A 23,401-nucleotide genomic window follows, 5' to 3' on the forward strand; every position below is an offset into this window, starting at 1 on the left:
ATGAAACTACGTTACAAAAATAAATTTACTTTATTTTATACTTGATAAAATTTAGATTACAGTTATAACTATGTGCTAATTTTAGGATAAACAATGAATCAAGTACTGAGCTTTTGGGGTGTAATTTTTTTTCTGACAAAATTGTATTATAGCAAGAAAAATAATTCTTTACTCCATGATTTTTGAAGAATTATATAAAGGGTCTTACCAAGAAGGATAGAGAGGATCACGGAAGACAAAATGGGAAAAAGGAAAAAACTAAAAAGTGCACAAACAAAATCAACGCAGCTAAAATTAGAAAAGGAAAAAAATCTTTGATAAAGGTCTCATTTCCAATATATGTAAGGAACTGACTCAAATTTATAAAAATAAGAGCCATTCCCCAATTGATAAATATGCAAAAGCATATGCACATAGCTTTTCTGAGGAAGAAATCCAAACTATCAATAAACCATACACACACACACATATATAAATTCTTCCAATAACTAATAGAAGCAACTATCAAGACAATTAAAGCAGCTCTGGGTTTCAATTCAAACATGAATTGATAAAGTTGACAAATAAATGACAAATACTGAAAGGGCTATGGAAAACAGATGTATTAATGTATTATTAATATAGCTGTGAACTGGTCTGGCCAATATGGATCTATGCCCCAGAAGTTATTATTATGCATACTATTTGACCTAATGATACAACTAATAGGAGTATGCCACCTAGAGATAAAAGAAAAAGCAAAAGGACATATATGTATAAAAATGTTTCTATCAGCTCTTTTCCTGTTGGCAAAGAACTGGAAACTATATTGGAAACTGAGGGAGTACCCACATCAGTTGGGGAATGGCTGAACAAATGATAGTATATGAATACAATGGTACAGCATTGTACTTGAGAAATAAAAAACGGGATAGTTAAAAAAAAAAAAAAAAGAACCTGGGAAGATTTGTATGAACTAATTTAAAGCAGGATCAGAACAATTTAAACAATAAAAACGACATCATAATGACAAAGATTCCAGAGGACTCATGAAAAAGCTAGATACAGATTGAAATAGTGTTTTTTTGGTCCATGAGCAATGTGGGAACTAGTTTTGCTTGATTTGGTACGGTTAAAAAATAAAAAGGGATTATTACTGTAAAAATCAAGGCTTGAACCCAGGTCTTCACTGACTTTAATGACATGCCATGCTATATTTGATTCGAGTCATTATGATGTGTTTAATGTTGCAGAGCCAAATTAAGATATATAGAATTCATTTAACAGTATTATGCAATGAAACTCTAAAAAGTTTTTAAATCTTTTAATAAAATACATCATTCAGGGGAAAATTTAGGAACTATTATTATTACCCTATTATATACACCTCAAAATCATTTGAACCATTATCTAGCATCCCAACCAAAATTATAGATTGCTCCTGTAATTAAAGAAATTGGAAGAAAAGATTCAGGAAACATAATAATAAAATTTATTAGGTAATTGTATATTTAGTGAATATGAAATAATTCTTAATAATGCAAGCTTTTAGCAGTGATTTGTCTTTTGTAGTTTCTGGCATGTTAAAATGTAAAAAATGTAAATTCTCTCAACTCTTTCACCATAAAGATATTGAGAAGATCTTGACACAAAGGGGCATCAAGAAAAAAGTACGTATAAGGCTATTCATAGTTTAGAAAAGACTAAAATTGTGAAATTTTGTTGGGGAAAAAAAACCTAAATTAGATAATGACCATTATTTTAACAATCAACAATCTGATTTAAGGAATTGAGCAAAGTGACAAATTCTGATTTGTGGGCTAAAAAGAAAAAGCCAATTTTATTTTTAATGAATGTAAACTACATATATTAAAGCTGTCTTACTTATTAAATTGCCAGATATAATAAAAATATAGTAATTTTAAAGAAACTAAAGAAAAATGCAAAATCAATTTTTTTTTACAGAATAGTATAAATGTTTATTTTTCCTTATGATTTATCTTGCTGCTTTGTTTTTACAATATAGAAAAGTGTATTTTCTGAATAGCTCTAGTAAATATAAATTTATTCTTTTCTACTTTTGGATGTAAATAGAACTAGAAAATGATATACTCAGCCCACCCCAAATATTCTTTTAAAATAATTGAATGAATGTGATTATTAATATTGTTGAGCGATTTGATGCAAATGGCTAAATACAAAAGGAAAACATTTAGGAAGTACTATATGGGGAGGGAAAAATACTTTTGATAGCTTGTTGAAAAACCAGAGAAACTAAAAGCAATTGATTGCACCTTCAACTCTTTAGAAGAAAAACATTCTCAACAATGCCATCATACATAATCTACAATTATAAACCAAATTTCACAAACATTTTCTGCATACAGTATATATAAATACACATCACAAAGGTGCAATTAGAATTAAACACAGAGTATGTACAAAATGAACACAGAAGTTTAGTTGTAGACAAAAATTACTGTAATCTTTTAAAAAATAACTTGATTAGGTATTATTTTATCCACTTACACTAATTACATTTATACAAATTTTAATTGAACATACTAATTTGATGTGCTAAGAATAGCTATACTATCTACACTTAAAGTTACTGCACTGTTACTTTGAAAGTCCAAATAAGAAAAAGAAGATACTTTAATGAATAACGGATTTTAAGGATTATTTAATGTCTATCTTCTAACTGTTGAGTGGACATGCTCACACATATATGTAATGCACTTCACACATGCTACAAATTCCATTGTAGGAAATATAACAATCATGTACATGTAATAATTACCAAGAAGGTAAGATATCTAAAAAAATGGCTGAATTCCAACATGGTTATTTCTTTTTCATAAAACCTAGAGTTCTATTGAACTTAAATCCTTAAATAAAAAAAGGTTCTTGAGTTACAGAAAATGATTTTCATGTTTTTAATAATTCTATGAAAAAAATCAAGACCTTCAAGCATCATACTATCATCTTCTAATGATAGATTTGGTTTGGATAATTCTGATTCTTTACCAATGTACTATAGCATCTTTGATAAAAAAAAATATATCTATCATATTACTTTTTTCTTTTAAAAGAAACAAAAATTGTGATAGCTTTGTTAGGAGGCACGCTTCTGTAAATCAAATCCAATTCACAGATCATTGTTCAAAAGGTTCTCTTTCCATTGAGAAAAAAACAAATGTTCAGATTTCACCAGTTCTTGTGGCTTTGATATCTAGATCTTTCAAACCCTCAGAAAATGACACACTTGATAAATACATGTAAATATGATTACTTTGTGACATTAACAGATGTTTACTTTTAATCATGTCTAGTATTTCCATTTTAATATTTAGGAAACTTTCTGACCCTTTATTCTTGTTTTAAATCTATACCACCACTTTGAAAAACAAACTAGAGAAATCTCAGAGCACTTGTTAATCAGTCCCGTTATACAGAAATATATTACCCGTCCTCGGATATTTAGCTTACAATTTTTATTAATACATTATAAGATCTTTTTAAAAACAAAATAATATTCATTTTAAAAGCTGTGCCTGTGGATTCTTCTTCTTCTTACACGTAGAAAGTGGCAAAAGGGCATTACTCCACTTTTCATCCTACAGTTAATTTTTTAAAAGGTAGCACTGACTTTTCTGTAACAAAATATTTCTTGAGTATTTTTTTTTCCAGAATTAGTTTACATGTATATATTTTCTAAGATCAAGCCTTTAACCAAATAAGAATTTCTCACCAATATTTCTTCAACTTCCACTTGAATAAAGTAATACAAGGCTTTCCACCATAAATAACAGATAATTTATAAATGCTCTTCAGGTAAAAGAATCAGAATGACAGACAATCTAATTCTAAAAAACTTAAGCAAATAAATTCAAAAGCAAAACAACACAAGAATAATTCAAATTCAGAGTTCTAAGTAGATTTACCTAATTTAAAAGAACTAATTCCTCATTAAAAATGTCTTCTTTTTCAATATTATGAATCCTAGCTTTTTTTAAAACAAGCACTGAATTCACAATGCAGTCAAGTCACTTCTTTCTGAGTGCCCCTTTGCTTTAAGTGTTCCTCACTGTTCATTTTTCAGTTTCTGTGCAAGAGTTAGCAATTCATGGCACAAGGGTCACTCTTGGCTTTTCCTGCAGAGTTGATGACTCTCATTAAACACCGTCCAAACTCCTCCAGGATCATCCTCTCAGCTGCTGCTTTTGACTTTCCTTTCTTGTCTGCTTGCTCAGCCTGGGCAAGAAGACAGTTACATGTTGCTTCTGCTACTTCCTTAGTCACAAATGTAAATGGTAATCTGAAATGATAATAAACATATCATTATTAATGATACATAATGTGGCTGGTTTAACACGACTAAAATTTTCTTTTAATAAAACTATACTTCATCAGAACCATAAACAAATTCTTCTGAAGTAACTTGTGAATTAAAGATCAAATGATGTCAAGCATTAGAAACTAATATTTTACATATGAAAACTGGTAATTCATGTATGATTAATTTATTCTTTAATTGCCATTCTCCGCATGGCATCAAGATCATAAACGACAAGTTACATTTATCTCTTGATAGAATCACTAATCTTGTAGGGAAGGCTGGTGGAGAAAGACAACAGGTGTTTAAAACAATTATCTTTCGACAAATACTTGTGTATTTGTGTAATAACAGTATATTACAACAATTTCAGATTTTGAAAAATCCTCATATTGAAAAAGTCCTTTAAATTGTAAAAGCAAGAAAACTTTTAGGAATATAACAACTAATTTTTTTTTTTTGTCAAAATACCTCAAAGTGGGAAGAGCTTTACATGTTTTAGTGTCTTTTCTTTATAAATTAAAAGTTCTAACCCAGAACTCTGAGGGAAAAAATGGAAGCTGCTTTGCAAACAGAGCTCCACTAGCTATTAAGGCTTCATTAAACACTGGGCTTTACTTTTAATAAAGTATTTTCCATCATATTCAGACACATTCATCTGTTTCTAAACTATTCTTGAAGTTAAATATAGGCTATCTACTACTTAGTATAGTGTGTGGCACGCAGTAGGAGCTTAGTGTTTATTAACTGAATGAGTTTGATACATAACTACAATCCTTAAATACAGGCTACCTGCTGAAAAGCAATGTAGAACCCAATTCATCCTTCAAAGCCAACACTTACTATTGGATAGTGGGAAGAGATACAATTTAAGTTAGTGATGGGAAAAGGGTAACAATCTGCAAATGAGGTTTAATGTATTTAGTTCTAATGAAAATCTTAATTGCCTTTCTAAACCATTTTAAATTAGAAAGTACTAATAATATATAAATTATTTGTTATAATTATGGACAATGAAATGTTTTGTTAAAAACTTAATACTATCTGGCAAGGAACTGGAAACTGAGTAGATGCCCATCAGTTGGGGAATGGCTGATTAAGTCATGGTATATGAATGTGATGGAATTATTGTTGTTCTAAATGAAATGACAAGTAGGCTGATTTCAGAAAAGCTCGGAAAACTTACATGAGCTGATGCTAAGTGAAGTGAGTAGAACTGAGAGTAATAACAAGCTAATGTGTTGATCAACTGTGATGATGGCTCTTTCCAACAATGAAGTAATTCAAGGCAATTCTTAATAGACTTATGATGGAAAGAGCCATCAGCATCCAGAGACAGAAATATTGAGACTGAATATGGATCAAAGCATAATATTTTCACCTTTTTGTTGCTTTTTTTTTTGCTTTTATTTTCCTCCCATTTCCACTCCTTTAATCTATTTTTTGTGTGTGTGTGAAACTTGATAAATGTGGAAATATATTCAGAAAAATTGACATGTTTAATCTGTATTGGATTATTCATTGTCTAGAGGGAGGGAAGAGATAAGGAGAAAAATTTGGAATACAAAGTTGTGCAAAGATAGATGTTGAAAACTATCTTTGCATTGCATTTATGTTAAAAAATAAAAAGCTATTTTTAAAATGTCAATAAAATTTTATTTTAAAAAAACAAAAAAAAAAAAACCAAAAGCACAAAACCCATACCATTATGAGTACACAAATTATTTTTTTCTATTCAAGATTTTAATTTTAATTTTTTTGAGCATGATAATAGTTCTAGAGATGTTCTGCTTGTAATCTCCCTTTGAACATCCTTTTGTTCTCTTTTGTTTATTTTTTAAAATATTAATAACTTTTTATTTTTCAAAATCTGGTTCATTGTTGGCTTTCTGGAGCCACATTGGGTCATTATGTTAGAGTTCTTAAAGTCTTTCAAATTTCTCTCTTTTCCACAGAGTTGAAGTCACTATAAAATTGTTCTCCTGCTTCAGTTCACTTCACTCTCAGTTTGTAAAGGTCTTTCTGGATTTCTATAAATCTATTCCTTTCATATTTCTTGCCATTTAATAATATTCCATTAAATTCAAATACTATAATTTGTTCAGTGATTCCCTAATTGATGGACACCCACTTTTTTGCATTTTTTGTTACTACAGTAAAAACATGATACTATAAATATTTTTCTATGTATTGGTCCTTTCTATCTTTTAAAAAAATCTCTTTGGAGTTATGTCCAGTAGTGACAAGAAGAGACCAGATTATTAAAAGCTTGATATAGCAAACAAGTTTATACTTGAGGTTAATAGGGAAACACTGGAGTACACTGGGTGGGTGAGGAGTGGTATATGTGACATAGTCAAATTTGTAAAATTCAAAGCAAAGTAGAAAGTCTCTGGGGAGAAACTTGAGGCTAGGAGACTTTTAATAATCAAAGGAAAAAGTGACGAAGGTCTGAATTAAGGTTGTGGAAATGAATGGAAAGACATTTATTCCCGTTTTTTAATGCTTTTAATAGAAACAAGTATTGCATTTTGTCAAAAGCTTTTCCTTCATTTGCTGACATAATAACACAATTTTTATTGTTTTTGTTTTTGACATGAAAAACCTTTTCCTAACACTGAACACTGGCTATAAATCCAGCTGGTCACTTTATAATCTTTTTAATATGTTGGCATATTCTCTTGGATAATATTTATTTAATGCTTTTGCATTCATATCCATTAGAAATATTGAATTATGATTTGTTCAGCTTTATCTCACTTGCCTATATCTAAAAGACTTTTCCTTCATAGAAAAAATGTGGCAGCATTCTGTCTTTGCCATTTTTGCAAACATTTTGTGTAGTATTAACACTAATTTCTCACTGGATATTTGATTGGGTTTAATTGTAAATCCATCCAGATTTTGTTTGTCCTTTACCTTGACCTATGCGCCAAAGGGGTTTTTCTATAATTTGTTCAACTGTTTTTTCTGAGATTGAGCTCAATTTTCAATTTCTCCTATCATATATCTAAACATTTTATATTTGTTTTTGTCTGTTTGTTTTTCTGAGGTAATTGGAGTTAAATGACTTGCCCAAGGTCACACAGGTAGGAAGTGTTAAAGTGTCTGAGGTCACATTTGAACTCAAGGCCTCCTGACTTCAGGGCTCTATCCACTGCGCCACCTAGCTGTCTCTGGTTTATATACTCTTTAGTGTTACATTAACATCAATTATATACCAGGGGATTCTATATACCTTCCAGGGTTAATGCATAGATCATACTCTGACATTTCAATTCACCTTAACCAGCAATCATAACAGGGTCATCAATAACAAATTATCAATAGCAAGGTATTTGTCAAAACAGAGTTGTAAATAACAGTTGTGATACCTTGTTGCATTCACATGCATTTTCCATCAAGATTATTCCAAGTATGTTTTTCAAAAATTGTTAAGGGAGCCAATAGTTTGAATGGCTGGCATTAACAGAGAGCAGGTCTCAAGTAATACCTGGACTGGACTCTCGCATGTTCATGAACTTGTTCAATATTGGCCTTCTATAAGAATTGTCTGGAATATTATGCTCTAAATGCTATTCTTATGTTTAGTAAAAGTTTTCTAACTTATTGCTTTGATAGCTTAAAAAACAAAATAAGCATTATATAACCAATTCTTTGATCTATTCTTTCTCTATGCTGTTGAACGAAAGTATTAGATGTTTAGATATAAATTTTGCCTTAAATTGAAGCATTATCTGCATCTGGTGAATTCTGTAAGGGAAAAATTTTGTCAGATTGCCATACTCTAGCAATTTTCTTTGATGAAATTGTCTTTTTTTTTTTTTTTTTTAATTCCTTCTTTGAGCTACTTAGTTCTTTTGGATTAGTCTCCAATTAAGTCTGAATGCTTCTTCAAAGGCCACTAATGGCTCATAATATTTAGTTTTATAAAAGTGGATTGGAAATCACCCCCCTCCATGTTATCATTGATTAACTAAGCTAAGAACAAGTCTCAGTTAATGGACCTTTCATATATCTTTAAATCAGTTCTAAAAGGCTTTGAAATTAGAATGACATTACATGAGAATAATATATAGATAGGCAAAGGAAACTTGGCTACATTTCAGGTCTAGTCTATAAATTATCAATGAGTTAAGATAGGATTAATCTGAGAGGCTGGAGAAAGAATGGCTTGCCAGAACAATCTCAAGGGTGTGCCTTGGGTGGAAGAGAAAGAATAAGGAAAGGCATTAGTCTGGCCCTTAGCCCTCTTTTCCTCCCTCCTTTCCTGTGGTCAGGGTGAGCTTTGTGAATTAAAAAGTATGCAAAGAAAGATTATAGTGTACCAGTGGCATCCCAGTGTTAGTTGGCTGATGACAGAGTCTGATTTCTGAGGCAAGAACACACTGGGTATGTTCATCATGCTTTAAGGAGAACTTCTTGAGCACACTAGGATGGCAGAAAAGGTTTATTCAATGATCCCATTCTAGACTTTGTATATACTTGAGGGAATATCACAGACACAGATATGATGGACATATTATACCAGCTGTTCTGTTATACTTTAGCTACTTAAGGTTGACTAAAATGATTCTCAACTGATAATCCTGGCAGGATGCAGGATGGGGAAGAGAATCCCACCAGTTGGGAATAGAGATCTTTTAAACTGTTCTGGTGACACAGATCTTCTTTGGCAGTCTGATGAAGCCTATGGACTCCTTCTCAAAATCATGTTTTTAAATTTATCAAATAAGGAAAGATAAATGAAACAGTGACTAGGGCCCTGCTCCTGAATTCAGGAGGACCTGAGTTCAAATCCACACTCAGACACTTAACACTTACTAGCTGTGTAATCCTAGGCAAGTCACTTAACCCTAACTACCTCACTAAAAATAAATAATAAAACAAGTAGGATTACCAAGAAGTCCAATAATTAAGAAGAAAAGAAAAAAATTCCCCTCCCCACCCCCCAAGTTCTGGATTCTTAAGAATCCTTGAATTAGAAAAATATTCCTGACGTTTAGAGGTAGCCAAGAACTCTGAGGGGGAAGTGTAGCCAGCCAAGTTCAGAGGGCTCTTCAGTGGGAGTGAGAGAGTTTGGATGCTTAGAGCTTACATGAACTATACTTTGCAGTGGTCAGTAGGGCATATGATTAAAGCAGATTCAAGTCAGCTTTTCTAAATTTGTTTATGAGTATTCTGAGCCATGGAATATGGCCAGCATCGCTTCTTGGCCTTTTGGCTAACATCAAGTATAGAAAATGGCCAGTTTTTGAAAAAAGTGCCAGTTGTAGGTATCTATAATCTAAGAGATTTAATCTATTTCTAATCTAACTTTTCTAAAATTCTATTTAGGTCATTAAAATTGTTTCTTATTAATTTTTTCATTTCATTTGCCTAGGACTAAAAGGGCTATTATAGATCCCCAACTGCTATAATTTTGTTATATACTTCTCCTTTTAACTCACTTTATTTTTCATCGGATGGTAAATTTTGAGCTGAAAGGGACATTAGAGACCATGAATCACTCTAAAACACTCATTTTCAAGATGAGCAAACTGAGGCCTTGACAGGTTATGTGTCTTGCTCAAGATCAAATAGCTAGTAAGTATCTGATGTGGGATTTAAATTCACATCTTTCTACTTCTGACCCTCATGCTCTGTCCTAATGGACTATGCTATGCTTCCTGCCAAGCATTTGCCTTAGTACACAGTACACAGTACAGATGTTGTCTGTTTTAGGACTTTATTTTAACTCCATGTGAATCTTCATGTGTTATAGTGAACACACTGTAAGCAATATACTGTTGGCTTCTGCTTTTTTATCCATTCTGCTCCCTCCTTTTTATGAACGCATTTACATGTGTTTTAGATCCCATCTTGCCCTTTTCCTCAGACTTCAGCATTGATCCCTTCCTTCTCTCTCTTCTAATCTCCAGGCTCACCCTGTCAACTGGTTCCTTTCTGAGTGCTTACAAACATGGCCAAATTTCCACTATGTTTAAAAAGGACTCCTCCCAATCCCCTCAAACTACTGTCCTATTTTGGGGGGAACTAGAAGGAGGTATGTCAAATTCTTCAGGAAAAATCGTGTTTATATTCACTATGCATCCTGCCTTTCTCCTATCTCTCACTCTCAACTCTTTTCAACCTGTCTTCTGACATCATTCCTAAAACGAAGCAGTTCTCTCTAAATTACCAATGGTTTCTGAATTACCAAATCAAACAGCTTTTCTTCAACCTCTCTCCTCCTTTACGTTTCTATAGCACTCGAATAACATTGATCAATCTGTTGTCTCTAGTTTTCAAAACATTAACACTCCAGGTTTCTCCTATTTACACTCCCCTCCCTAGCACATATGCTGGTTCATCTTGCAGATCAAGAATCCTAATTGTGTGTGTCCACAAGATACTGGCCTAGACCTCCTACACTCTTTTCTTGCTAACTTCATCAATTTCCACAACTTTACCTTCTCTAAGTGGATGGTTCAAAGATCTAGATTCAGCTCCAGTTTCTCCAATAAACTTTATCCCCACATTACCATGTGCCTATTAGATATTTCAAACTAGATGGCTTAGGGACATTGCAAATTCAGCATGTCAAACATAGAACTCCTTCTCCTCTGTTTCCCCTATTTCTGTAGAAGGCATCATCTTTCTTCTCAAGTCCCAAGTTTTTAATCTCAGGATTATCCTTGACCCTTATGCCCACTTGGTTGCCTTGCTGTTCCTAGCACCACACAACTCTCACACCCATAGAGCTACTACCTTCATGTAGGCCTTCCTCACCTCAGACCCAGATGAGTGCAAGAGCCTCCTAATTGATCTCTATGCCTTAAAATCACTCTCCACTCTAGTCCATTCTTCACACAAAGTGATGTTCCTTAAGTAGAGATCTGACCAGTTCAAGCTCCTATTTAATAAATGATAGTATCACTAGGATCTAATATAAACTCAACTGTTTAGCTTCACAATCTTGTCCCAACTTACCATTCTCGTTTCATTGTATATTTATTTCTCACACTCTCCCACACTTTCATGACCCAATGAAACGGGCCTCTTTTCTAACTCTCACATGTGATGTTTTAGCTACACCTCTTTTTTCATAAGGTACATATTGTCATATCAGACTGTGAGCTCCTAAAGAGCAGGGACTGTCTTTTTATATCCCTAGTACTCAGTGCCTAACAGGTACTAAATATATATTTACTGATGCCTTTCCTAATATCCCAAAACCGCTTGTATTTCTCCTCTGTAAAACTACTCCCTTTTATTCACTTTCTTTGTGTAATTCGCTGTATTTCTATTCTGAATATCTGTTTAGTATAACACCTGGCACATAGCAAATACTTCATAAGTACTTGGTGACTGGTTATCCCATTCACATTGAAAATTAAGGCAATTGGGAGGGAGGGGAAAAAACGAAACATAAGTGATTGCAAGGGATAATGTTGTGTAAAAATTATCCTGGCATGGATTCTGTCAATACAAAGTTATTATTAAATAAAATTAAATTAAAAAAAAAAAAGAGTGAATGCTGAGAACTATCTATGCATATATTTTAAAAATAAAAAGCTTTAAAAAAAAAAAAGAAAAAAAAAAGAAAATTAAGGCAATTAATCAGTGTTTTCCTCTATCATATAGTCTTTTTTTTTTTAATCCTTTACTTCCCATCTCATTATAAAAAAAAAGTGGCATAAAAGAAGAAATGGTATCAATATTAGGAAGCTATGATGGAAATATCTTGCTTCCACTAAAAGTCTTATACTTTCTTTCCTTTTAATTAAAATCCTGCTTTGGAACTGGCTTTTGTCTGTAACTTATTTCCTCTCTGACCCTATCTTCTTTCCCTCTTGCCCAGCTTCCTCTATGCCCACTTATTTCCCTATTGAGCTCCACATGATTTTACACTAAAATTTTTGGACTTTATCTACATGAACACTTTCTTTGTCTGGCGAACTGAAGAGTGAAGTTCATGTGTTCTTTGGTTCCCCTTCCCTCCATGTTTACATACTTGTCATCACTCACTCGTAAGTATGCAAAATAACCTCAAAAAAAAAAGTAAGCTTTCCTTTATTCCCCATTTCTTTTCTAATGTATTCCTTTTTTCCCCTTCCCTTTCTTCTTCTCTTAAGACCATCAAAACCAAACAAAATAACTTCCAGGCTTTGTGTCTTATGTAATTTTCTCTGTGACCTTTGAGGAATTACAATACCCAAGACACACTTGTCTTTTCTTGCCTTATTAGAAAGTATTTTTTGCCTAACCTTCTTCAAATGTTCAAACAAATTTAACTTTGTAGGTTTCTCTTGATTCTTATGTATATATTTCAAAATTCCTATTCAGTTACTGTCTTTTCATAAGGAATGCTTATTGAAAGACTTCTAAAATAAAAGCTGATTCTTAGATGTGGGTCTAAGATTTTCTCTCATATTATATAATTGTTGACTTGTTCTTTGGTTTTTAAACAATTGGGGGAGAAGGGGAAGCTGCCTGTGATATATATGCTTCCTTTTTGTTTGGTCAAAGAAATTCAGTGATTCTTAATCACTCTTGTTATCTATATGGGTTGTTTTTGATAATACGTACAATATCTTACATTTTCTTAGGCAGTTAAGTAGCAAAATACAGTGTTGGGCCCAGAGTCAGGAGGACCCAAATTCAAATCTAAACTCAAATGCTTGCTAGCTGTATAACTGTGGACAAGTCAATCAACCTCTGTCTGCTTTACTTTCCTCAACTGTTAAAATGGGGACAAAAACAGTATCTACATCTCATGGCTCATGTGAGGCTCAAATGAGATAATGTTTGTAAAGCACTCAGCACAGTGCCTGGCACTTAAATGCTTCTTTTCTTCCTTCCTTATTGGGTTACTATATTCAAGTAATTTCAAATTAGGTATAAAAGAAGAAATATTTAACTTACTTTCCTCCTCCACTAGTTAAGGCAGGTGTTGGTCTAGTTAGCAGGTCTGAAATTTGAGAGGATAACTTTGTCTTTGCTGCTGTCTGTTGTTGTACTCTTACTTCAGCTGCATCTGCCAAGTGCATCAATGTTTTTCGTTCTGGGCTTTCTTCAAAATTCTTACATCCAATACATTTGCATATTGAGGAACACATTATTTTTGCCTAAAAGACCAAATAAAGAAAGGTTAAAGACATATCATTAATTTTACAGAAATAAAAAATTGGTAAATAGAATCATGTCAGATTTTTCTAAGGAAATGATTAATTAAACAATCAGGTATTTATTTCAATCTACATATACAGCTATTTCCCAATTTGTACTTAAGGTACAAATGTTGGGTAAGCTATCCAAGCCACAAGAACTATTTCCTGAGTCACTGTCTCATACATTTACAGATGTGTAATCCTAGGCAAGTTACTGAACTCTCCAGAAAAATCTCAATAGAGAATCAAGGTAGCAAGGGGGCATGACAGATGAAAATAACACTAGGAGGGGAACAGCTACAAGCAAAACAAACTTTTTAATCCCCAAGGTGGGAGTAAAAGGAAAAAAAAAAAAAAGAACCAGAATCTGAAGTGGTAATCAGGCATTGCCTTTTAGACAACTTTGATCAATAAATACAGTGCTCAACCATCCTTCTGGAGATGTGAGGATGAAAAATGTTACCCACCTTCTAAAGGGAGGGTACTGACACAAAATTTAAGAAAGACACATACAATTTTGAACATAGCTACTGTGTAGATTTGTTTTAGTTAAATGTGTTTACGTTACAAGGAAACTCTCTCCCCCCATCTCCTGTTTGTCTTCAATGAGAACAAGAGAGATCTACATCTAAGGAAGACATTCCAGGGAAGAAGTGTCGTGGGCCATCCTAAGCAAGAAGCAAATTTAGGAGCAGTACCTGTATGATTCTGACAGCAGAAACCATGGGGATCTCAGCTCTAGTACCTAGCCCAGGCTAAAGCCTGCATTGGAATATCTAGTCGGAATCACAAATTATTCCTCAGCATTCTTGTCCCTGTGAATCAACAGTCTTCCAGTTACTTTTAATGGCTACAGGACTAGTCACCTGAATCTCCAAATAAGACAAGTCCATAGAAGTGTGGTTCTAACTCAAATTCAGGAATATGCAGAGCTAGATCAGAAGGCAGCAATCAAATCTGACTCTGGATCAGACCACTCTGTAGAAACAGAAAGTTTGAAGGCCCCCAATCTGAACTGTCCCTAAGATCCTGAAATAACTCAACACTTAATACCCTAAAAAAGTAGCAGCAGGACCAGCTCAGACATAACTTTCAGAATTGGGCATTTGAAAATAGAGTTTAAATTTAGGAATTAGAATGGAAGAATGACCAAACAAAAGTAGAATTCCACCATCGAAAACTCTTATGCTGATAGGAATGCTCAAGATACAAACTAGAAGAAGAGAGTAACTCTAAAACATCTATAAGCAAAGTCTCAAAAAGGAACACAATTTGAGTACAGGTCCAGTTAGAATTCCTGCAAGCGTATGAAGCATGAGGTTTTGTTCCCTCACCCCTCCAAAGGAGTTTAAAATGAGTTTATAAATGAAATGAGAGTTCAGGGCAGCTAGGTGGTGCAGTGGATAGAGCACCAGCCCTGAAGTCAGGAGAACCTGAGTTCAAATCTGGCATCAGACACTTAACCCTTCCTATCTGTGTGATCCTGGACAAGTCAGTTAACCCCAATTGCCTCAGCAAAAAAAAAAAAACAAAAAACAAAAAACAAAGATAAATGAAATGAGAGGGCTAGAAGAAAAAAAATTTATAAAGTAAATAAGGCCCAAAGAATAAATAGCTAGAAATAGAATTAAAAGCTTAGCAATAAGAGGTATAGAACTTTGGTCAGGCAACAAACTCTGAAAACCTTAGTGAAGAGAATAATTTCCTAAAAATCACAATGGACCAAAAAGAAGATAATAACTCCATAAGACAATAAAAATATTATAACAAAGTCAAAATACTGAAAAAAAAGAAAATATGAAGTATCTCATAGTAAAAACAAATCATTTGGAAAAGAAGAGATGATATGAGAATCATTGGGCCATCTGAAAGTCATGACTAAATAAAAAAGGACCAAACATCATATGTCAAGAAATCATAAAACTGCTCAGATCTCCTAAAAGCAGAGGGCAAAATGAAAATCCAAAGAATCTACTAGTCACCTCCTAAAAGAAACCCACAAATGAAAACTTCTAGGATCTTCAATTGTAATAAATAGTCCATAAAGAGGAAGCACAATCAGGATCACACATGATTTAGCAGTCACCACTATAAAGGAAAAGAAAGTTTACTAACAAGAATAACTTAGTCAGCAAAACTCAGTATAATCCTATGGGGAAAAAAATGGACCTTAATGAAATAGAGGTCCACCAAACATATCTTATAAAAAGTCCAGAGCTAAAGGAAAACTCTGAAGTGCAAACATACCCATCAAGGGACATATAAAAAGGTAAGTATAAGTGAACAATCATAAAGGACTAAACAATACAGATAATAAAACCAATATGGACAGCTGAAACATAGTTCCTCTAAGAATCCTATCATTATAAAGGATCATAAATTGAAAGAGGATCTAGGAGTGGTTCTGTTGTGTTTTGATGATCTTAAAAGAATGGAAAAGAAAAAAAGCAAGAGGAAATATGGGAAAAACCATCTCAAATAACTGAAGTACAAATCTGAAGTCTATACAAATAAACAGGAAGGTATGGGGGAAATACAGCTGACATTTGAACTCTTCTCTGAACTGGTCAACAGTTGGAAAAAAATTTCACAGTTGGATCTAGAGATATTCAAGGGGAAAAGAAGGTGGCAGAGTGGAATAAAAAGGAAAATGAAGGAAATGATTTGCTCTAAACAAAAGAAACTCTAATAATGTATAAAATTATTTACAGTAACTCCTTTTGTGTGGCAAAGAATTAGAAACTGAGGGGTGCTCACTAATTGGGTAATGGCTAAACTGATCATGTAAATTTGATGGAGTACAACTATGATATTGATGGGAAGGCAGGTAGGTGGTGCAGTGGATAGAGAACTGGTCCCAGAGTCAAGAGGACCTGAGTTAAAATCTAGCCTCAGTCACTTGACACATACTAGTTATGTGACCCTGGACAAGTCACTTAACCTTAATACTTTGCCAAAATAAAATAAAATAAAGAAATGGAGAGGATAGTTTCACATAATTAATGAAGAACAAAGTGAACAGAACCTGGAGAAGGAAAACAACTCTGAAAGACTTAAGATACTGTGATCAGTACAATGACCAACTAATAGAGGACTTATGGTAAAATTCATATCCCTATAGAGAAGTGATGGATGAGAAGATTGAAACTTTTTTGGAAAATGGGCAACATGATCATTTGTTTTGCTTGACAGAAAATTTTGTTTTTACTTCTTTCTTAACTGAGATTGAATGGAGGAAGAAAAAGCAGATTTTTGTTGACTGAAAATAAAACTTAATTTAAAATAAAATAAAATGAATTATGAAAGAGAAATAAAGTAAGTTCAGACAGAAACAAAGATAAGTAAAACATTTCTGGAAGTAATATGTAGAATATTAATATATTTTTGAAAAGTAAATAGTTTAAAATGAAGATCCAAAGTTACATAAAGAATCAATTTTTTTGTATTCTATCACATCTATAGAAATGCTATATTTTATTGAAATTCTAAATAACCAAAAAAAGTTTTTAAAAACTGTAGTTAAGCCAATGAAATTATTTTAGAAGAAACCAGCATATTCTACATTCTCTATAGTATAAGCCATTATGGAATACACATTATTCTTCTATTATATAGGTGATCAGTACATCAGGTCTTGAAGGCTAAAGCTCCCTTCAAAGTATAAATGTTCCTAAAACATAATTATTATCAGCCAACATCTCTCATTTATTAGAATGTATTTTGTAAATTGTCAGAACAAAAACAAGAAAGAAAAGCAAGCTAGATACTACACAAGGTTGGGAGAGATCCAACAGATAAGAAAGGAATGCTTTAAAGGAAAGTAGGAAAAGGAGCGAGATAAACTCCACCATCTTTATCATTTTTTCTGGAACTTAATAGACAACAAAAACAGGTACATAAAAGTTATTCCTGAAATAAGGCCACAAAAAAGATAACTAGTAGTAGAAATGGGAATAAAAGTTTCTCTACTAAGTTCACTGTTCCTGTTCTAATAACTCAATATGAGTGCAGTGGTTACCAAAATTATGAAGAATCCTCTGTTCGCTGATATCTGTCATCCCTCTTTTAGAAATTTTATTCACTTTCACGTCTAAAGAATTTATCATGATGGACTTGGCTCTTTTCAACAATGAGATGATTCATTCATGTGGACTACAACATAGCATTTTCACTCTTTTTGTTGTTGTTTGCTTGCATTTTGTTTTCTTTCTCATTTTTTTTCCCTTTTTGATCTGATTTTTTTGTGCAGCAAGATTGTATAAATATGTATACATATATAATATATATGTATACACATGTAATTTAACACATCAAACATAAATATAAATATATTTAACATATATTAACATGTTATATAAACATATACGGGTTTAACATATATTGAATTGCTTGTCATCTGGGGAGAGGGTGTGGAAAAAGGGGCAGATGGAATTTGGAACACAAGGTTTTGCAGGGGTAAATGTTGGGAAATTATCCATACATATGTTTTGAAAATAAAAAGCTTTAATTAAAAAAAAAGCATTTAGGTCAAAAGATTTGAACCAACAATTTTTAGGTGAAAAAAACTGGAACTATTTTTAGTCATATGAAAAAATGCTGTAAATCACTATTGATCAGAAAAATGCAAATTAAGACAACTCTGACATACCACTACACACCTGTCAGATTGGCTAAGATGACAGGAAAAGATAATGACAAATGTTGGAGGGGATAGGAGGAAACTGGGACACTAATACATTGTTGGTGGAATTGTGAAAGAATCCGACTATTTTGGAGAGCAGTTTGGAACAATGTCCAAAGAGTTATCATATTGTGCATACCCTTTGAGGAGGAAAAGGGACCTACATGTACAAAAATGTTTGTGGCAGCCTAGAAACTGGAAATTGAATGGATATCCATCAATTGGAGAATGACTGAATAAATTATGGTATATGAATGTTACAGAATAGTATTGTTCTATAAAAAACAATTAGCAGGATGACTTCAGAAAGGCCTGGAAAGACTTATATGAATTTTGATGTTAAGTGAACTGAGCAGAACCAGGAGATCATTATACAGGACAACAGCAAGATGATATGATGATCAATTCTGATGAACTTGGCTCGCTTCAACAATGAAATGATTCAGGCCAGTTCCAATGATCTTGTGATGAAGAGAATCATCTACACCCAGAGAGAGAACTGTGGGAACTGAGTATGGATTACACCACAGTATTTTCACCTTTTTTATTGTTGTTTGCTTGAATTTTATTTTCTCTTTCTTTTTTTCTTTTTGATCTGATTTCTTCTTATGCAGCAAGATAATTGTATAAATACATGTGCCTATATTGGATTAACATATGTTGGTAAAAATTTAACATATATTGGATTACTAGGACAGGAGGTAGGGGGAAGAGGGGATTGGAACACAAGATTTTGCAAGGGTTAATGTTGAAAAATTATCCTAGTATATGATTTGAAAATAAAAAGTTTCAATTAAAAAAAAAAGAATTTAGCATGGTGGGAAAGGTGTGGTTCATTTGTATAAAAAGAGCATTGGTAGGACTCTGTATAAAAAAAAATGAAAATGGAGTTTATGATAGTCACTAAAATAATAGAACAGTTGTTTTTTTTTTTTGAGGTTCTAGACTTTCTTTGGTTCATGATCTTTTGTTTGTTTCTTTTTAATATAGCTTTTTATTTACAACATATATGTATGGGTAATTTTTTTCAGCATTAACAATTGCCAAACCTTTTGTTCCAATTTTTCCCCTCCTTCCCCCCACCCCCTCCCCCAGATATACATATCCATACAGTTATTTTGCTGCACAAGAAGAATCAGACTTTGAAATAATGTACACTTAACCTGTGAAGGAAATCAAAAATGGCAGTGGACAAAAACAGAGGGATTAGAAATGCTATGTAGTGGTTCACACTCATTTCCCAGAGTTTTTTCGCTGGGTATAGCTGATAGAACAGTTATTCTTAAGGATAATGGATTTATCAAATGATACCAATTATATAATAAAGTGGTAGAAGTCAAGCAACCTATTGCTGCTGGTTGTAAAAATTTAGTTATTACTGGAAAGATATAATGAAATAAGGCTAAAATTACACAGCAGAAGCTCATTTTCCTTTATAAATTCACAAACAACAAGTCTCTGAATGACCATTACAAAGCCCAGAATATCCTCTAGAATACCACAAACTCTCCTAGAGCATCATCACCAAGCAGAAATAGTACCCCAGATCACCAGCAAAGCCCTGATCACACATTTAAGAACATTTTCAAAAAGATATGGTCACATTAAATACTAATCTCTCAAGTATGTAGAATGAAAACTTTTTCAAAGATTTATTAATGAAAACAAGGCAAGATCTGTGTTTGCCGTTTTCCATTCTGCTTGGTGAGTTATACTTAAAATACTTTCAGAAAATTTGCAGAACACTACTCTGATTCTTCATGTGTATTCAATTACAAAAAAAAAAAAAGTTATTTTACTCACCTATGCAGTAATATGAAGAATATTAAATATAAAAGAGTATTTCAACAGGCCTTTTCTAGCAGAACTCCATTAAAAAAAGAGAACACTCGGAAAACAAAAATAATAGCAGCTCACAATTACATAGCTGCATAGCTGTTTTAGCAACTCTGTGGAAGTATATATGATTATACCCATTTTACAGATGAGAAAATTGTGTCTCACAGAGGATAAGCAGAAGAGTTAAAAAGATATGATTTGAATCTAGGTCTTTCTGACTCCAAGATCTACATATTATATCATGATGCTCCTCCATTTATATTAATCACAATAACTGATATATATTTGAAAAAAGTTTTACATGAAACAGTGGACTTTAGCCTGTGAAAGTCATATTTGCTAATTTACAGAAATACATAGAGATTCCTGAGCTACCTGGAACAACTCAGGCCCACAGTCCTAGCCCATAAATTAGGAACCACAGAAACAGATAACATTCTGCTAGCTCTTTAAAATTTCTCATCCTTTAGTTTGAAAAAAATCAATTAATTATAAATTCAGAACATGAATTTCTGAGTACTACAAAGGACATCAGCTAATAAAAATAAGCTATTATAAAAACACAATACTTCAAACTCAAGGTTTCATCATACCTTAAGGTCATGTTAATAAACTGAAAATGAATAAATTAAGAGATCTCACTATTCCAGACAGTAAATTTAGAAAAAGCACTTAAAATATTCGGAGGATTAATTATATTCACAGATATTAGTTATTTAAAAGAGCAAAATACATTCTAATGTCTATAATAAAAAGATGAAATATCAGTGAAACTGTTCCTACATTAACAAATTTTGAAAACTGTGCTCATTTTAAAATAATCTACAGAAAAAGATGGTATCTTACCTCATAACATTCACAGTAATTTTTAAGACACCCTGACCGTTTACAGTTACAACCCTTGCTATGACGGCGATCAGACTCTCCTTCCTTTCCTTTTCCAATCTTGGGTTTAAAGGCTTCAGGATTTCTGTCCAGGCATGCCTATCAAAAGAGAACAAGCATTACTAAATTGGGAATCATAATACAATAATTTGTTTAAGGAGCTGGGAATTAACATAGAAATATTCTGAGAACATGACTATTCACACATTTTGTCTCAGAGATCTGAACTGATATCTGGGATCCAGCTTCTTAAAATATGATTTATGATCCCATAGGGAGTTTTTTAACTGAATGTGGGGGGTCATGAATTATCAATAAATGTATGAGTTGTATATCTTTTATATATTTTATATATAACATACTCAAGGGTTATGAAAAAATTTCTCAGATGAAAAAGGGTTGTGAGTGGAAAAAGTTCAAGAAGTTCTGATCTAAGACAATTGTAGTAACAATGGACTGGAAACAAAAGTAGGTACTTTATCAATTGAGAAATATATAAGAGACAGAGACAGAGAAAGAGAGAGACATGGAGGGAGAGAGATAATTTCTGTGTGTGAATGTATATGTGTATATAAAAATGAAAATAATGGAACATTAATTATTATAAGAAATGATAAATGTGATGAAGAATGAGAGGCCTGAGAAGATTTACAGGAACTGATTCAAAGTGAAGTAAACAAGAACCAGGAAAGTGGAAGGGCTATGGAGAACACAGAACACAATGTCAGGATTTTACAATATATTGGTTATTTAGGAAATTTTTCTCTTTTCTTTTATCTTCTTTGTTACAAGTAATGGTTCTTTGGAATGAGGAGTAAAGGGCACATCAGGTAATGCAATAGAAAAACAATTTTATCAATAAAAAATCATTTTAAAACAGTGTAATGACTGTGGTTTAAAAAACTTTAAAATAATATCTCCCACATCACAATGTCATCTAAAATCCATCTTTTAATTCTGAATCTCAGAACTACAGTACAATTTCAGTTTAGGTAAAGTGATTATTTTACATGTAGACATTTCCAGTTGTTTTTTGTTGATACATGCTTATAGATTGTCAATTATAGGTTAAAGGCTTCCATTATAAAAAATAAAATCAGAACTGTTTTTGAATTTTAATGAAATAAAAAAATAATCACCTTTATTGCTTTTTGCCTTTCATTTTCATGTTCCAAGTTATTAAAACAATTATTGCAATTGCAGTTGTTGCAGAACTCACCATTTGCAAAGCAATCACAGTATCTAAAAAATAAAATATAACCCATGAATTTATTGTAATTTGATTACAACTGAAATAATTTAATAATTCAGACATAAATGTTAAATATTTATAACTGTTTGTTAATGAATTAGCATTAATTAAGCACTTATCATATACTCAAACCACAAAAGCTAGTTAACCATCAAAGCTGATGGAATTCTGGTGCAGTAACTCAGTTCAGCCAAGTGCTTACAACACAAGATTAATCATCTCAAATTCTGAAGCTGGCCTAAGAGCAGATCCAACTGTGCTCTTTAAGCTCAATATTGCTTGTGTATTATCAGCAAGTTTTTATAAAGAATTAGAAGCAAGAGTATGACTTACAATCTTCAAATAAACTTCTGTGCCTATTTCAACACAAAGAAGAATTTGTAACCTTTCCAGAGGACCGGCTCCTTAGAACAAGTAGCCTCTGGCTCCTATTACTATCAGATCAAAAGAGGAAGCTCTGTAGCTCTTCAATTAGGCTCTTTTCACTTCTTCTCTTGGTCACATTAAGTAGAAAGAAAAATCTCCTGTCTTATCATTTCACTTGAGAAAATGTTAGGGAAAAAAAATAAGTAGAAGACAAATCCCTTCTATGCCAACTTCTTGGATAGATGACTTCCAAGTAAATTTGGTACCATTTTCTGCAGCTTCTGGAAATGTATATTTTAAGTTGTCATAGTTACTTGAATGAGGTTTTGTAAAAGTACTTTTTAGTCTTTTAACTACCAACATGTTTCTAATAAATATTTACTTTAGAGAGAGGCTGTCCCACTTTGTGTAGGGAGAAGCAGAGAAGATACACTTGGCACACAGGATGCCCCAGTTTCTTAAACCATATGGGATCTCATAACTAAATGTTAGGGTCATGAAATCATCACTTATTATCAGCAAGTGTTTGATTTGTAACCTATTTTATATACCATACACCTGGGATCATGTAAAAATTTCTTGGGCAAAAAGGGGTCACAAGTGGAAAATATTTAAGAAGCCCTATTACAACCAGATCAATCCATCACTGAAAGCTGCTAAGAAATTATTTTTGGAAAAACTAATCAAATTTAGGGTACTGAGCTTTACTTAAGATTGGTGCACTGCTTCTTACTGTACTGTACAGAAAACAATTTCTTTAATTATTTGGTGCCAAATAATTGGAAAGCAATACAAAATAGGAAACAGAATTCTGGATTTTTGAAAGTCAAGAAGGACCTGGGTATAAATCGAGCCACAATTACTTGGGAGTTGTGTGGAAATGGGTAAATAACTTAACTGTCTCTATCTCT

The 23,401-nt window shown here is 32.7% G+C and overlaps 1 protein-coding gene across 1 annotated transcript in view; it reads right to left on the reverse strand.

The window, feature by feature from the left end:
• Positions 1–7: 7 nt before the first annotated feature.
• LIN54 (lin-54 DREAM MuvB core complex component) overlaps positions 8–23,401 on the reverse strand; it is a 63,625-nt gene continuing 40,231 nt past the window's right edge. The window contains exons 9-12 of the mRNA XM_051964089.1: positions 22,012–22,114; positions 20,834–20,971; positions 13,223–13,425; positions 8–4,297 (exon numbers count right to left, since the gene is read on the reverse strand). Coding sequence (XP_051820049.1) covers positions 4,096–4,297; positions 13,223–13,425; positions 20,834–20,971; positions 22,012–22,114 — 646 coding nt within the window. The 3' untranslated portion in view covers positions 8–4,095. The remainder of the gene's footprint in view (positions 4,298–13,222; positions 13,426–20,833; positions 20,972–22,011; positions 22,115–23,401) is intronic.

This window comes from Antechinus flavipes, chromosome 6 (genome assembly GCF_016432865.1).
Source record: "Antechinus flavipes isolate AdamAnt ecotype Samford, QLD, Australia chromosome 6, AdamAnt_v2, whole genome shotgun sequence".
Lineage (NCBI taxonomy): Eukaryota > Metazoa > Chordata > Mammalia > Dasyuromorphia > Dasyuridae > Antechinus > Antechinus flavipes.